At 48.8% G+C, this 16,903-nt stretch overlaps 1 protein-coding gene across 2 annotated transcripts in view; it reads left to right on the top strand.

Annotated features, from left to right (window-relative positions):
• Positions 1-13,831: 13,831 nt before the first annotated feature.
• Positions 13,832-16,903, top strand: part of Ago2 (argonaute RISC catalytic component 2) — an 84,990-nt gene continuing 81,918 nt past the window's right edge. The window contains exon 1 of one of the 2 annotated variants that reach the window (XM_027403778.2): positions 13,832-13,944. In XM_027403778.2, coding sequence (XP_027259579.1) covers positions 13,924-13,944 — 21 coding nt within the window. In that variant the 5' untranslated portion in view covers positions 13,832-13,923. Of the gene's footprint in view, positions 13,945-16,723; positions 16,764-16,903 lie in introns of those variants that run through there. The other variant, XM_035440656.1, reaches the window with a different exon arrangement.

Here is a 16,903-nt window from a genome sequence, read left to right as displayed (position 1 = left end):
CCAGGTGGGTTTTTTGTTTTTTTTAATTTTTTTGGCGGTGGTAGGAAGAAGTAGGTACTGAGACAGTCTCATGTAGTTGAGGGTAGCCTTAAAGCTATATAATGACCTTGATCTGATCTTCCTGCCTCTACCACCTGAGTGTTAGGATTTCAGGCATTGAGGTTCGTCATGCCTCACTTACATTGTTCTCTTTGAAATAGGACTGAGATGGGGATGTAGCCCTGCAGTAAAGCACTATCTAGCCTGTGTGAAGCCCCAGGTTCAATTCCCTAGCACCAAGAAGAGGGAGAGTGCTGGGTGTCAGCATCAGTGTGCCATTCTTTGGTGAGGCATTTGTTTTCTTACTTTGTCCCAGCCTGTGGTCCTCACTGCCTTCCTGGATGGTGGCTGTGGTTTTTTGTTTGCTGGTTTGTTCATGGGGTCCTATCTAGTAAGGAGTTTTTCTTTTTGGCTTTTATTTATTTATTTATTTATTTATTTATTTATTTATTTATTTTGAGACAAGCTCTTGCTATGTAGCACAAGCTACCCTCATACTTAGGGTAGGGTGCTTCTGCTTTAGCCTCCCAAATGATGAGCCTTACAGGTGTAAGCCACTACCCCGGACCAAAGTTCACTTTTTTTTTTCAATATTGCAAAGTATAATGAGATAAAAACTATCACATCTGATTTGTACAAAAGAAGGCACAAGAATCTGAGAGCCACTGGCTCACACACCCAGGAACCCATACAAACACTAATCTGGAAGACAGACAATATATACACAGAGGCCCTGTGCTTGCTGCCTCAGTCTCTTGAGTTCATACAAGCTTTGTTCATGTTGGTAGGGCCTTGATTTCTTAGTATCTTCCATCCTCTCTGGCTTTTATACTCTCCACCTCCTCTTCATGGTGTTCCCTGAGCCCTGAGGGGACAGACTTGATAGAAACATCCCATTTAGAGTGGAGTGTTCCAAGGTATCTCACTCTCCATAATATCTGTCTGTGGGTCTTTGTATTTGTTCCATCCACAGGAGGAAGCTTCTCTGATGTGGCCAAGCAAGGAGGGCACTGGTATGAGTATAGCAGAACGTCACTACTAACCACAGGGTCTTGGTCACACAAGCAATGTTGGGTATGGGTTCTATCTTATAGAATGGACCTTAATTCAGATATTGGTTGGTTACTACCTGAAGCTTTGTGCCACCATTGCCCTAACATACCTTGCAGGCAGGACACCATTGCTGATCAAAGGGTTTGTGGCTGAGTTGGTCTATACAATTATCCTTTGGTAGCATACAGAGTATCTTCCTGTACCAAAGACACTAGAATATAGAGGTAAAGGCTCTAGGTAGGTGCCAGCTCGACTTCTCCCATGTTCAATGAGTTGTGTAGGTATTGTCTTCGGCAATGGGATTTTGCTGTCAGTTTTCAGAAAGCAACCTATAGTCTTGGCAAAATCCTGGATTGTTTGGGAATTCCTATGGAACCCCTTTGGCCACAACCTAATTAGATGTAACCCAACCCCAGTACTGGAAGCTTCATTTGGTAACAAGAGATGGCCAGTGGGGGGGGGGGGTCTTTTTTTTTTTTTTTTTTTTGGTTTTTTGAGACAGGGTTTCTCTGTGGCTTTGGAGGCTGTCCTGGAACTAGCTCTTATAGACCAGGCTAGTCTCAAACTCACAGACATCCACCTGCCTCTGCCTCCCGAGTGCTAGGATTAAAGGCATGCACCACCACTGCCCAGCTCCAGTTGTGGTTCTATCTCCCCCATTATCTGGCAATTCCATTTAGAGCTCCTTCATATATGTATTTTAGGAAGCTTCTACTGTATCAGGTCCTTAATTTTAGCTGTCTCTCCTCATATTCCTTCTATCATCCCTCTCTCCACTGTCCACCTAATTCTCCCATCCATCCATAACTTTCTATTGTATTTCCCTTTTTTTTATTTTAAAAGACTTTATTATGTATACAACATTCTGCACACCAGAAGAGGGCACCAGATCTTATAACGGATGGTTGTGAGCCACCATGTGGTTGCTGGGAATTGAACTCGGGACCTCTAGAAAGAGCAGGCAGTTCTCTTAACCTCTGAGCCATCTCTCCAGCCCCTGTATTTCCCTTTTTAAAAAAAGATTTATTTATTATGTATACAGTGTTCTGCCTGCATGTATGCCTGAAGGCCAGAAAAAGGCACCAGATCTCATTATATATGGCTGTGAGTCACCATGTGGTTGCTGGGAATAGAACTCAGGTCCTCTGGAAGAGCAGGCAGTGCTCTTAATCTCTGAGCCATCTCTCCAGCCCGTATTTCCCTTGTCTAATGAGATCTATCTGTACCCCCTGGACCCTTACTCTATACCTAACCACTCTGATTCTACAGTTGTAGCTTGGTTATCATCCATGTAACAGCTGCTATCCACAGACGAGTGAATACATACCATACTTGTCTCTCTGGGTCTGGGGTACCTCTCTCAGGATGAGTGTTCTCTAGTTCCATCCATTTACCAGAACATTTCATGATGTCATTTTTTTAATGGCTGAGTAATATTCCATTGTGTAAATGTACCACATTTTTCCCCATTCTTCTGTTGCAGGATGTCTAGGTTGTTTCCAATTTTTGGCTATTATAAATAGAGCAGTAAATGAACATGGTTGAGCAAGTGACTCTGTGGTAGGAGTAAGCATCCTTTGGGTATATGCCCAAGAGCAGTATAGCTGAATCTTTTTTTTTAAGATTTATTATGCATACAGTGTTCTGTCTGCATGTATACCTGCACACCAGAAGAGGACACCAGATCTCATTACAGATGGTTGTGAGCCACCATGTGGTTGCTGGGAATTGAACTCAGGACCTCTGGAAGAGCAGCCAGTTCTCTTGACCTCTGAGCCATCTCTCCAGCCTGGCATAGCTGAATCTTAAGCTAGATCAATTCCCTTCTTCCTGAGGAACTGCCACACTGATTTCCAAAGTGGCTGTACAAGTTTGCACTCCCACCAGCAATGGATAAGTGTTTCCAGCATGAGATGTCACTTGTTTATTTATTTTGGGTTTTGAGACTGTTTCTCTGTAGCTCTGGCTGTCTCCCACATCCTTGCTAGCTTGAGCTGTCACTTGTTTTGTTTTTCAAGACAGGATTTCTCTGTGTAGCCCAGGCTGTCTGGAACCCACTCTGCAAAGCAGGGAGACCTGTAACTCAGATGTCCACCTGCTTCTGCCCCCCGCCCCACCTCCCGGGGTTCTGGGATTAAAGATGTGAGCTACCACCATCAGGCTTGTTACTTGTTTCATTGATTTTAGCCATTCTGATAGTTACAATGAGATGAAGTCTCAGAGTAGTTTTGATTTGCATTACCCTAATGGCTAAGGATGTTGAGCATTTCTTGAAGTGTTTCTCAGTCATTTGAGTTTCTTCTTTTGAGAATTCTCTGTTTAGTCAAGTGGCCATAGTGCACACCTTTAATTCCAGCACTCTGGAGGCAGAGGCATGTGGATCTCTTTGAGTTTGAGGCCAGCCTGGTCTCCAGAGTGAGTTCTAAGACAGCCAAGGAGAAGCTGGCAGAGGAATGGGCACACACTTGAGATTTCATTGTACTCAGCTGGAAGAGAACAGGCAAATTTTAGGGGTGGGTGGTTTCGAGACAGGGTTTCTCTGTGGCTTTGGAGCCTGTCCTGGAACTAGCTCTTGTAGACCAGGCTGGTCTCGAACTTATAGAGATCCACCTGCCTCTGCCTCCTGAGTGCTAGGATTAAAGGCGTGCACCACCAATGCCCAGCATGAGAACAGGCATCTTTAAAAAACATTTTGTCATTGTTCTTTTGAAACAGGGTTTCTTTGTGCAACAATCCTGGTTGTCCTGGAACTCCCTTTGTAGACCAAGCTGGCCTCAAACTCAGAGATTTGACTGCCTTTGCTGGGATCTAAGACATGCACCCAGTTTTAAAATACATTTTAAAAATAAAGCATGTCTTTTTTTTTTTTTTTTTTTTTGGTTTTCTGAGGCAGGGTTTCTCTGTATTGTTTTGGAGGCTGTCCTAGAACTCACTCTGTAGACCAGGCTAGCCTTGAGCTCACAGAGATCTGCCTGCCTCTGCCTCCCGAGTGCTGTTGTGAGCCACTATCTAGGTGCTGAAATCAAACCTGAGTCCTCTGCAAGAGCATCAGTTGCTCCTAACCACTGAGCTGTTTTTTCAGTCGCCCACTCCCTTTTGAGGCAATGTCTCACTATGTAACCATCACTGTCCTGGAACTCACTATGTAGATCAGGCTGGCCCAGAACTCAGACCTATCAGCCTCTGCCTCCTACATGCTAGGATTAACAGTGTGTGCCTGCCTCTGTCTCTGTATGTACCTCTATACTAGGCATGGTTTTGTTTTGTTTTGATCTTGTGTGAAGGTGGAAGCCAGGCCCTTAGTTGTGATAGGTAAACATTCTACTGCTGAACTACTCCCCCAGTCATTTTATTTACTTAAAAATTAAAAATATTTGACAGTGTGTGTGTGTGTGTGTGTGTGTGTGTGTGTGTGTGTGTGTGTGTTATGTAAGCCCATGAGAATCTGTTAAAGGGTCTCAATAATTTATTTAGTTATAAGATATGGATAAATACTGATACAGAACAGATTAGACACCCCCATGATCCAGCTGCTGTGTCCTGCTCTTCTGCCCAGGGACTAACCACACTATACTCTGGCTCCAACCACCCAAGAGAGAGAGAGAGAGAGGGAGGGAGGGAGGGAGGGAGGAGGAGGGAGGGAGGGAGGGAGGGAGGGAGGGAGGGAAGGACAGAGAGAATGTGACCCCTCTCCCTCAGCTTTTAAGCAGTCACATCCGAAGACAAGATCACACCCTAAGGCTTGCTGCCCCAAAAGTCATTGGCTAAACAGATCAAAATCCCACAGTGTGTGTGTGTGTGTGTGTGTGTGTGTGTGTGTGTGTGTGTGTGTGTACATTCTATGTTATATGTGTTCAGGGGACTCATCAGTTTCCTTTTTTTTTCTTTTTTTATTTGCCTGTTTGTTTTGGCTTTTTGAGAATGGATTTCTGTGTATCTCTGGCTGTTCTGGAGCTACCTCTGTGGACCAGGCTGGCCTTGAACTCACAGAGATCTGCCTGCCTCTGCCTCCTGAGTGCTAGGATTAAAGGTGTGTGCCACCACTGCCTGGCAAAGTTTCCTTTTCTGAGAAAAGTCTCGCTATGTATCCCAGACTTCCTGGTACTCATTATGTAGCCTGCTTCAGCTTCCCGAGTGCTAGGACCACAGGCATGTGCCACCACCTCCCCTGGTTTATGACACTGTATTCCTTTAGGCTGTGGGCCTGTGTCATCTGTCCTGTGTGGGTTCATCTGGTGCTTTCTCACATCAGCTCATGGGAACCCCCACATAATCATTCCCCAGAGGACTGGAGAACTAGAGCCTATCCAGGGTCATTGACTATTGGGGGACTACTTGTACCCATCAACTTTGGGGACTATAGAATACAATGTAAACACCAACATGGCCCCATCCAGCCCTCCTGGATGATTGATGTCACCTGCTAGAAGGACAGTGCCCAAGAGTCACCAAGGCCTGCTTTTGTGGAGGCTTCTCATCAGCATTTTTGTGCCTTGGGGGTTGATTGCCAGTTGCCTAGTGAACATCTGTTCCTATGGCAACATAGAGATGTTTGGCTTTGTACTAAGATGAGGTGAATGGCTGGATGCAAGTGTATCTCCATCTGCTGTGTTGTGGAGTATGGGAGCCAGGAGCTTCTAGGTCACCATGTCTCTGGCGGTCTGATATTCAAAAACAGCAGCATGATGAGAGGCATCCATAAGCAGCCAAGGACAGCAGAGATGCCTAGGAAAGACACGACTCCTGCCTCAGGCCTCCACTTCATAAAGCCCACACCTGAATAGATTCCAACGTTCACAGAACACTTCACCAAAGGACCGAGGGGTCTCAGTTCCTCACAAGCAGGGGGCCACTGCTGGCACGCCTCAGGGTACTAGCAAGGCCTGGCACAAAGGATTGTGAGAACTGAGCCCTTGGGTGCTGGGAATATAGTACCTGCAAGGACAGTCTCTACAGGTATGAAGAGCCAGTGGCCTCAGACTCACACCCAGGCATATTGTCCTTAGGCTACAGAGTATACCAGCTGCTGCTCTGACCTAGGCCACATCTCAACATGTGTGATCACACCAGTGTGTCCTCCTGCCTCTACCTCCCAAGTGCTAGGATTGTAGGCATTAGGAGGAAGAGGTACTCAGAAGAGAATAAGACATGCCAGGCGGTGGTGGTGCATGCCTTTAGTCCCAACACTTGGGAGGCAGAGGCAGGCAGGATCTCTATGAGTTTGAGGCCAAGTTGCAGGAGAGGCTCCAAAGCTACACAGGGAAACCTTGTTGCAAAAAAGCAAAAAAAAAAAAAAAAAAAGAATTGACTCAGTAGTCTGACTGGTCTATAACTTGCAGAGATCCTCCTGTCTCTGCCTCTGAGTGCTGAATGTGCCCCTTAGACACTTGGCCTTCAGATAAATGAGTTCCCTGATGAGATAAGATGGGTGTGAGCTCCAGGGCTGAAGCTCTGCCAGTGAGTGCCTCTACATCAAAGAACGAACATGAAACCCACACTGTCTACATCCCATCTGCCTTCATTCTTTACAGTGATAAGACAGTTTTATTTTTAAGTGTCAATATTTACAAATGCCAGAAGTTATCTTTTTGTAAGGACTGAAACCAATGTAATACTTTAGGTGTCGATTTAATGTTTAGCATTTATGAATGAACTGAATTTTCAGACCTGGATACAGGAAGAGCCCAGAGACCAGTCCCAGGTGTCTTGGGAGGATTGTCCCACCGAGCCTCTCAGGACACACTGTGCTTTACAGCAGGCAGCAGGGTTCAGAGCCAGCTGTGTGGTCCCTCTGCCTCAGTTGCCCATCAGTAGGCTGAGGCGCCTTGATGAGTGCTTAGAACAGGTGGCTGAGCGCCTAGATCCCACAGTTGTTTTGTTAATTGTGACAGAGCAAGCTCACAGCCCGTGAGGTGGTTCTGTCACAGGCTATCCAGTTTACTTGTCAAGAAACAAAGCAAGGCTCTTCTCATCTTTCTTTTTTATTTAAGGCTTACTCTATTTTTAGTTATGAGTATGTGTCTGTGCAGCTACATGAGGTAGATACCTGGGCAGTCACAGGTGGCATTTAATCCCTTAGAGCTGGAGTTCTGAGCTGCCTGACAGGCCTGTTGGCAACTAAACTTGGTCCTCTTAAGAGGCTCACGCTTAACGACTGAGCCATCTCTCCACCCGTCAACTTATTTTGAAATGGGGTCTCATATCCCAGGCTGGCATCAAATTTACTATATAGTTGAAGATGACTCTGAATTCCCAATCCACATGCTTCCACCTCCTCAGTGCTCAGATTTCAATAATGGGCTAGCATGCCTGATTCATGTGGCGCTAAGGATAGAACCCAGGGCTTCTGTGCATGCTAGGCAAGACTTATACCCACCGAGATACACCTCCAGCCCTTCCCTTCTTACTGTAAGAGCCCACTAAGCTGTTGCAGTCCAGTGTTGACTATTGTGATCGAATGCCATAGACCATGGCTTTAAAACAGTAGATATTGAGGAAGGAAAATAGTAAGCAAGGAAGAGAAAGGAAAGAGCCAGGTGTGGTCATGAGTGTAGAGGCAAGAGGATCAGAAGTTCAAGGTCATTTATTTGGTGTTCAGCAATTTTTTTTTTTGATGAATTTATTTTGGTGAATTTGAGGCCAAAATGTGCTACAGCAGACCCTGTCTCAAAACAAACAAAAAAAGCAAAGGAAGGGACCCTAGTATTCAGTGACAACTATTTCATGGTCATAGGTGGCACCTTACCACTGTGTCCTCATGTGGTCAGAGTCAAGGCAGAACTCTTGGACCTCTGTTGAAATGGGATCTATATAGCCCAGACTGCTTGATTCCACCATTTCATGCCCCAGATACTGGGATGGCAGGTGTGCACTTGTAACCCTCTTTTATAAGGGCACTGACCCCCTTGAGGAAGGTTCCTCCCTCACTACCTCTAATCCACCCCCTTGGGTGAGGACTTCAGTGCAGGTTGGAAGGCATACAGTCAAGGGGTCTGAGTAGTCACTTGCCCCAATAATCCACTGGTCGGAAAGTACAGGGATTAGAAATGAAACTTCGGCAGGGTTGGGTCCCCTCATATAGAATGTCTACTTGCTGAGTGGTGGTGGGGCAGGCTTTTAATCCCAGCACTTGGGAAGCAGAGGCAGGTGGATCTCTCTGTGAGTTCAAGGCCAGCTTGGTCTACAGAGCTATTGCCAGGACAGGCCAGGACAGAGAAAACCTGTCTCAAAAAAAAACAAAAACAAAAAAACAAAAAACAAAACAAAACAAAAAAACCCAAAAAACAACAACAACAACAAAAAACAGTCTACTTATGTTTTCGGTTCCTAAGCAGGAATGTCACCATTGGTCTGTTTTTTTGGTTTTTTTTTAAGATTTATTTATTTTATGGGCATTGGCGTTTTGCCTGTATGTATGTCTGTATGAGAGTGTTGGATCCTCTGGAACTGGAGTTATAGACAAGTGTGAGCTGTCATGTGGGTTCTAGGAATTGAACCAGGTCCTCTGGAAGAGCAGCCATTACTCTTAGCGCCATCTATCTCTCCAATCCTCCACTGGCCTGTTTTGCATTCTCAACCCCAATGGTGTTCCCATCCCTTAGGCACACAAAACAGAGTTAGAGCCCACAGTGGCATGGGGGGCTGCAAGTCTTGCATACTGTCACCTTGGTCATTATTAGCACAGGACCTAAGCCTCACACAGATGCCATGACTCTTTCTGTCCCCATTAGTGCCTCTCTGTGATGGACTGGCTCTGATAGGGTAATGACTATTGGTGTTAGGGCTCCTAAGTAGAAGCCAAGATTTTGGAGCTTACAGGTGGGTTAGCTGTCCCTCAAATGCAGGAAGTTCTGTCAGTGCGAGGGCAGGATGGCCCAATCCACAGCTGAAGTGTGTGGCAGGTAGCTATACCAGAGTCCATCTTACCCACCAGCAGCAAGACACAGAGTGACACAGTCAAATAAATGCCTTTGGGAAAGTGTGGAGACTTGATAGGCGGAGGGGTTGGTATAACAACTCGGGTATTATGCTGGCTTGCCCCTGTCATCTGGCAGAAGGCACTCAGGCAGTACCCTGGTCAGCCCAGGATTCCATGGTTGTATTGTCTGCACGCAGGTGCAAAGGACCTCTTTAAAAGAAAGGCTCCTACCTACTTATGCTCTTTTTCCAGCTCTCTTTCCAGCTGTTCCCCTGGGGCAGACATGACTTTTCCTGTCTTCCTCTTCTCTTTTGTATTCTCTGTCTCTGCATCTCTGTGTCTCTTTACCTTTTCTCTCCCTCCCCTTCCCCTTTCTAATAAAACTTCTCACTAAGCTCTGTCTGCCTGGCATGTTTGTCCCCCACTTCTGTCACCCTCACCTGCCATGGAATTCACCAAGGCTCCCCTCGTGCATTATCATAACAGTTGGCACTATCTGGAGGTGATTTCAGGAGGAGTTGCAGGAGGAGGGGAGAGAGAGGAAGTGGCCTAAGTTAAACAATGATGAATGGGGGGTGGGCAGTGATGAAGGAGGTTCCAAGCCATTACCTCTCCCTAATTCAGGACCAGTCGGTCTCTAGTAGTGCCTCCTTGTGCCTACCTGTAAACCCAGTGCTCTTTCTACACATCTATTGGTCCTTCAGTTTCTTCTCTGAAGTATCTCAAGTCTTTTGCCAATATTCCTATTATTACTTTCATATCCTTTTTTATACCCTCATATATTCTAGATGGATTCTCTATCATTGGTGATATTTATATTATATACATATAAAGGCTATTGTGTTGAGTATCACATCTGCATAATACAGTGCAAACATCTTCCACTCTGTGACCTTGCTATTCCGGTTTCTCTCTCTCTCTCTCTCTCTCTCTCTCTCTCTCTCTCTCTCTCTCTGTCTCTCTCTCTCTCCTGCTTTCTTTTATGAAACAGGGTTGTTCTATTATGTGGCCCTGGTTGTCCTGGAACTCATTATATAGACCAGGCTGGTACATTTTGCACTACCACACCAGGTACAGCCAGCTACAAGCAAACACCAACTCCCCTCCCCAAGACAGCCCTTGCTGTCTTGGAACTTAACTCTGTAGACCAGGATGGCCTCAAACTCAGAAATCTGCCTGCCTCTCCTGCACCACCCTGCCTATAAGCACCACTTTTATACTGAGAATGTTAGCATATGAAAGCCTAGTCCTGAGGACAAGAGGACTCCAGGCAAGTGTGTTGGGGACAGGCTGCATATTATCTGTTTATAGCTCAGGGCTGGATTCTTTCCATGTTGAGCAGATTCTGGGGCTGTGTTCCACAACCCTGAGCTAAACCAATCTCTGGATCTTTGTTCTTATTTTTTTAATGATTTTTAAAAATTTTTTATATGTGTTGGTCCAGATCCCCTGGAACTACAGACAGTTATGAGCTGCCATGTGGGTGCTAGGAATTGAACCCAGGTCCTTTTGAAGAACAGCCAGTGCTCTTAACTGCTGAACCATCCATCTCTCCAGCTGTGATATTCAGTTACAGCAACAGAAAATGGACTAAGGAATAATTCCTGTTTCTCTTCTAGAAGCAGGATTCTTTGTACATTGCTGAAGGCTCTGCAGACTGCAGTCAGTAAACTTTAGTACTATTTGACTCAATACTTCCCAAATATATTTCAAAATATAATACATATTTTGAAACAATGTCTCACTATGTAGCTCTTGCTGGCTTTGAACTCACTATGTAGACCAGGCTGGCCTCACACACACACACACACACACACACACACACACACACACACATCTCCACCTATCTCTGGCTTCCAAGTGATGGGATTAAAGGCACATGCCACCATATCTAGCTGTTTTTGAGATAGTCTATCTAGCAACACCCCATCTCAGTGCTAGAATTACAAATATGAATCACCATACTAAGAGCCCTAAGGTTGAATCTGGCAGACCCTACTGCAATGGAGCATGTTTTGTCCAATTTTTCAGGCTCTCTTTTCTCTTTCCTGAGGGTTATTGATCAAAACCGGGACTACACAGTGTGCTAAGCTGTGGACTGACCTGCTTCACTGTCTCAGCCTGTGCCTGCGCCTACAGCTGCATATAGCATCAGGAGTCCCAACACAAGAGTGGGAATTTCATGCGGGGGAGGGGGGGAGAGGAGGGGGTAGGAACCCCCGCACAGAACACAAGAGAGGCCTTCAGTGTTGTGTGCTAGGCCAGACTGGGAACTTGAGAAAGTTCTAGGCATAAGTGGAGATGACACCATTGTAAATTGAGTCGTAGCTTGCAGGCCAGAAAGAAGGCTGTGTGGAGGCGGGGGAGGGCATTCCCAGCTTTGCTGGTGGGTGTGGCAGAGGTGGCTTAGGGATAAAAATGTCAGAGGGAGAGATGGTAGCCTTGGCTTGGGCTGTGGGTCTGCAGATCTTTGTATGGTGCAACAGCAAAGGAGAGGGTGGCCGTACCCTGAAAAAGGACACTCTGCACCCTAGCGCTGGGTGGCTGGGTGTGTGAGCCTGGACTAGGCAGTGGAAGGTGAGAAACAGGAAGCAATGACATGCTTCCACCAGCAGAGAGCAGTGTTGGGTCTCAGCAGAGACACAATCCAGCATTCCTGAGATTATCCTGCCTGGTAACAAAGTTTCCCTGCCTCCATCCTACTGCAGAGCCTGAAGCTTTTCCTAGGGTTGTGCAGTCAAGGCGGAGCTGTGGGCCTCCAAGTGAAACGTGACTGCTGCAAGAGCCTGCACAGGTCCACCACAGGTACACCAGTGCCCTGCTCCACACCAGCCCTGCTTGCTACCACTGTCTTGCTGTTCTTAGGATAGTGGCTGCTTACAAAGGCGTCTCTCTGGGCTGCTTTAATTTTATTTGTTTGGGACCGATCCCTTCTTCCCTTCCTCATTTTCCTTAGGTACAGGGTCTCCTACATTGCCTCAGCTTCCCAGAGTCTAACCTGGATGCTTAGGAACTCTTACAAATGAAGTCATGCTGGCTTGCTGGCCAAGGGCCAGTCACACTGCTGCACTTAGCTGCATTGACTGGATCCCATCCACAGACACATGGAGGGAGTGCCCATGGTGTTCATCTTCCCTGTGATGAGCAGCAATGCCCACTGCTACCCAGACTTCCTGGTGCTCAGAAACACAGTTCACTTTTTTTTTTTTCCTAGACAGGGTTTCTCTGTGTAGCCCTGGCTGTCCTGGAACTCACGTTGTAAACCAGGCTGGCCTCGAACTCACAGAGATCCACCTGCCTCTGCCTCGATTACTGGGATTAAAGGTGTGTGCCACCGGGGTTTCTTGATGCCTGGCAAACACTATCAACTGAGTTACTGCATGCCCCCCAAACATTACATGACTTTGGGGGAGGGCAGTGCTGGGAGGGAACACAAGGTTTTGAGTAGATATTTAGTGCACCACTGCTGAGCTTGAGTCCCCAGAGACCGTCTAACCAGCCCCCCCACCCCACCCAACCCACCCCCATCAGTTCTCACTCGGGCAACAATCTCTCCTGAGTTCAGGAAATCCTGTCTCCCTCTCCAAACTAGTGGTGACTACAGGGCCAGGTATAATTACCTGTTTGTGTCAATCACTTGGCGAGAGACCCGTTTTATTTCTCTTTGTTTTTTTTTTCCCCTTTTTCTTTTTGGTTTTTCGAGATAGGGTTTCTCTGTGTAGCTTTGGAGCCTGTCCTAGAACCATGTCTGTCTTTTATGTATCCTAGACTGATTTAAGCTCTCTCTCCTCCTGCCTCTGTCTTCTGAGTAGCTGGCGAGGCAGCCCTGCAGTACCTCCTAGTCTTCTCCTCCTCTCGAAGTGTATTGGAAGGAGAGCTGCTTTTCTTGCTCCTAGGCCTGACTTCGTGCACTGCACAGGACAAGGAACCTACTATGATGCTGGGGTCCCTGCAGTAGGACTCTGTCTTTGGTCTGGGCCTTCAGCATGGGCTTTGAAAATAGTGCAAGCGTGCAGGAGCTGACCACTGCTGCTTCCACTAGTGAAGGCTCAGGAGACACTTGGATAGGACCAGGAGCATGTGCCAGCAACAAGTGGAGAAAAGACATGTGCTCAGAGCATCCTGGTCCGGGAGGCCTTAGAGCAAAACTTGTGAACTCTGACCCCTGGATCGAGGGCGACACGACTAGATCTACTCCCTGACAGCTGTTAATATTAATCTCGAATTTGCTGTACTTCCTTGGTGCTTTATTAGGATTATCTAGGTTGTCGAGCCGCGCCGGGAGGTGGCAGTGTGGTCACGCGCACCCGCCTGGCCGCGTCCAAGTTCAAGCTCTGGGTGGGGAGCCAGCTTCCCGTCGCCGTTTCGTTAATAACTTAAAGAGCCAGGCCGAGGTGCAGGGGCGGGTGCTCGGCAGGACGCGGTCTGGGCTGTGCCACTCGGCGCGGGAGGACCCCGACTCGGGTCGCAGTGCTGGGCTGGCCGCAGTCGGCCGCAGGAAAGGTCTCGGCCGTGTGCCCCGGGTCGCCTCTGGGGTCCTTGCACTCGGGGCAACTAAGCAGGGGGCCGCTGCCGCTCCCCCATCCTGCTGCCCCGCGTGCGCGCGCCTCCTCCAGCCTCCTCCCCTGCCCCCTCCCACTCCGCCACCTTCTCCTCCTCCTCCTCTCCCCCTCCTCCTGGCCGTCCTCTCCCTCTTCCCGCCCCCTCCTCCCCCGCCGTCCCCTCCTTCGTCGTCCTCTCCCCTCTCTCCCTCCCTCCCTCCCCCCCTCCGCTCCGCCGCCTCCGCCCGCGCCCGGCGCGTCGGGAAACTGCGCGGGCGACGCGCGGGGCGGATCGAGCGGCCGGCGGCTGCTCGCGGCGTCGGGCCCGTGGAGCGCGCGCCGTCCTCGGCCGCGGCCCTCGGCGGCGCCACCATGTACTCGGGAGCCGGCCCCGTGAGTCCGCGCGGTGGGGGCCCGGCGCTCGTGCCGCGGCGGTTGGCGGGGGCGGGCGGGGTGCCGGGGCCTGCGGGGCCGCGGCGTGGCCTCGGGGCGCCGGACAGGGCCTCGGGGCGGGGAGGCCCAGCGCGCCCGAGCGGCGCGGCCGGGACGCGTGTGGGGGCCCAGGCCCGGCCTGCAGTGGGTCGCCGTCCTCCCGCAGCGCTCCTCCCGCCGGCCCCGAGCATACAGCAGCGGGGCCCAGCACCGCGGCTCTGGGGCGGGGAGCTGGACGGGTCGGGAACCGAACCCCGGGGCGCCAAGACCGCGATCGGCCGCTCGGGCGCAGTTCCACGCCGGGCAGCCGCCCTCCCCATTCAAGTGCTAATCGCCCTGCGATTTCCTCGTGGAGCGGGTGGCCGCGGTGGCACTCCTTCCCACCAGCGTGCCCGTTTCTCTGGAAAAGTTCCAGAAAACTTAAAAACACGAACGCGTTTCCCACCCTGCTTCCCGAGCGGAGTGGAGGGCGGTTTACTCGCAGGGCTGAGGAAACAGTCAAGTGTTAGAAGGATTTTTTGCCTTCTCCCGCCAGGCACGTGGCTCTCTTTCCCGGCTGCCCAGCCGCTTGCTTGGGCTCAGCCTGCCCCCCTTTGTCCGCCAGGCTGTACTTGGCGCCCGCGGGCCCTCCCTGCTGCCCACCTGACCTAGTGGTTCGCCTCGGGGCCTCCCCACACTTCCCCACTGTGGGCTCTGGAAGCCGCCCAGATCTTCCCGGGTCCCCAGAGCTACCTGCCCGGAGCCTAGTGCGCCTCCTCTCCTGATGTCATAGGGCTGGCTCCTCGAATGCCCACTGACCAACTTCTAAATGCATTATAGGGCTTCCAGCAATTTGTAGACCCGTTTCACCTTGTGCCTGGGAGGTGACCGAGTCCTGGGGGGCAGATATTGGGGTCTGGAAGCCGCCTTGGAAATGGCCAGCTCAGCGCTGTGGAGGAACCCAGAAAACCTTAGTTCCGAGGCTGCACGATTTTTCCAGAGTGTCAGTTTCTAGTGACTTCCTTGGGAACGAGACCAGGCTTTCCTCTGTTTTGCATGTTGCTCGTTTCGGCCTGTCATAGTGGTTTTTCATTCTGAAGACAGTCAGTAGAAGCTCAGAGAGGTTAAGAGCCCTGTAATGTTCAGGAGCCAGCAGGCATTAGGCAACCTGTTTGAACACTCCTAGAGAAGTGGCTTCCAGTATCTTTGACCTTGACCCACCGTTGGGACTACCTGTTTGGTGTGGATTAGACCAGTGGATGCCCAGATAGGGTGGAAATAAGAACCTACTGTGTGTTCTGCAAGGGGAGATTGCCTTTTAGAAAAGAATGCGGTAGCCCTCTGGATCAACCGGTTCGTTTTGGTCACTGGCAGCTTTGAAGATGGCTGCTGCTGCGTGGGCCTCTGCGTTGTGGCCTGAGGGAGAGACAGTCCCCTCTAACCAGAAAACCTTGGGCGAGAAAAGAGATGCCTGTAGGATAATTCCTGGCTAATGGCAGACTGGGAAGGAACCCAAGATCCAGGTGGGCCAGTGTGCTGTAATCGCAAGGTCGGAGTGCAGCTTCATTTTATTGTAGGCACCATGGCTTTTAATTTTGCTTGAAAGTACCCCCCCCCATACAATTTCTTCAATGAGACGCAACCATATTTCCAAATGTAGGAGGATGGAAGGCCATTGTATCTGAATTCTAGAAACGTTACAAAGAGTTTTGCGGCTCCCCAGCTTGAAGGGAAGTAAATACTTAGTAAATTAACATTAAAAATAGAATTCACAGTGGGTTATTATCCCCCTTTTACACGTGTGAAGCTGATAGCTGGAGGTGGGGGGGCAAGGTTCAGAACTTGACAGGTTTGGGTTGTTCCCCCACTCCCTTCCAAAAGGGTTAATGGTTTAGCATATGTAAATTCTCTACCCAACCGGAAACTTCCTATTAAAGTGGGTTATAGGTGGGGTCCCCCACCCAAGGTTTTTAAGCTGTCTGGCTGTACTCCGGCTTTTATTGCCCAGGAGGATTTGCTACAAAATAACCTCTATGACAGTGAAAAATGAGTGTAGAGTTGCCAATCAGGATTGGGATTTTTGAGCATATACTGTGGCCCTGCTCCCTGGATTCTCCCCCAACTCCCAGTTGTGTGGGAGGGTACCACTGCAGCTTGGCGGGCTCTGCTGCCAGCGGCTGGAATGCATACAGCATGGTGGCTGATGAGCATTTGTGGGAAATATCTCCCCCCCCCCCAGCCTGTGTAGTTATTTAAATAAGGTGTTGCTTGTAAAAGCTTTGATTTACACATTCTTAAGAAGCAACATTTTGTAACTGAGTTTCTTTGTCAACACCATTGGGTTTATTCTTTGCCGTTCAAGAGACTGGGCTGCCAGGATGACAAAAATGTTTCTTTTTTTTTAAGCTATATGAATTGTTATTGTAGAAAATGTAACAGGATTTTTAAAAAGTTTCTACCTTGAAGTAATTTTACATGAAAGCAGGGTGAAAGCAGATTTGGTTTGTGCCTGTCCATTCCTCCTCCTCCTGCAGTTATAGGTGTTTGGGCGGTGGCTTTCCAGCTGCCTCTTCCCCACTGACATCCTCAAGCATGCTCCAGATCAGCCAGTTCACCCTGACATGCTTGTGTGTACAGAATACAGGGAATTTTTGTTTGTTTGTTTGTTTGTTTGTTTTGCCCCTTCTCTTTCAGAGACAGGGTGGGCTGTATAGCCCGAGCTGGTCTCAAGCTCATTCTCCTGCCTCTACTCCTGGAGACATGGGATTACAGGCTTATGTCACCACAAAGAGCTGGTGCAGGTATGTATGAACACAGCCCATTGCCATCGTTATACCAGGTGCTATCACTTCTCTTGGCTTCAGAAACATGATTACACTTGGATTATTTTTTAAATTTTGTTTTTATTTGTATGATTAGTGTTTACCTACATGCATGGATA

This window comes from Cricetulus griseus, chromosome 2 (assembly GCF_003668045.3).
Source record: "Cricetulus griseus strain 17A/GY chromosome 2, alternate assembly CriGri-PICRH-1.0, whole genome shotgun sequence".
NCBI classification, from domain to species: Eukaryota; Metazoa; Chordata; class Mammalia; order Rodentia; family Cricetidae; genus Cricetulus; species Cricetulus griseus.
The sequence above is the reverse complement of the archived record's forward strand: the minus strand, read 5'-3'. Positions and strand labels throughout refer to the sequence as shown.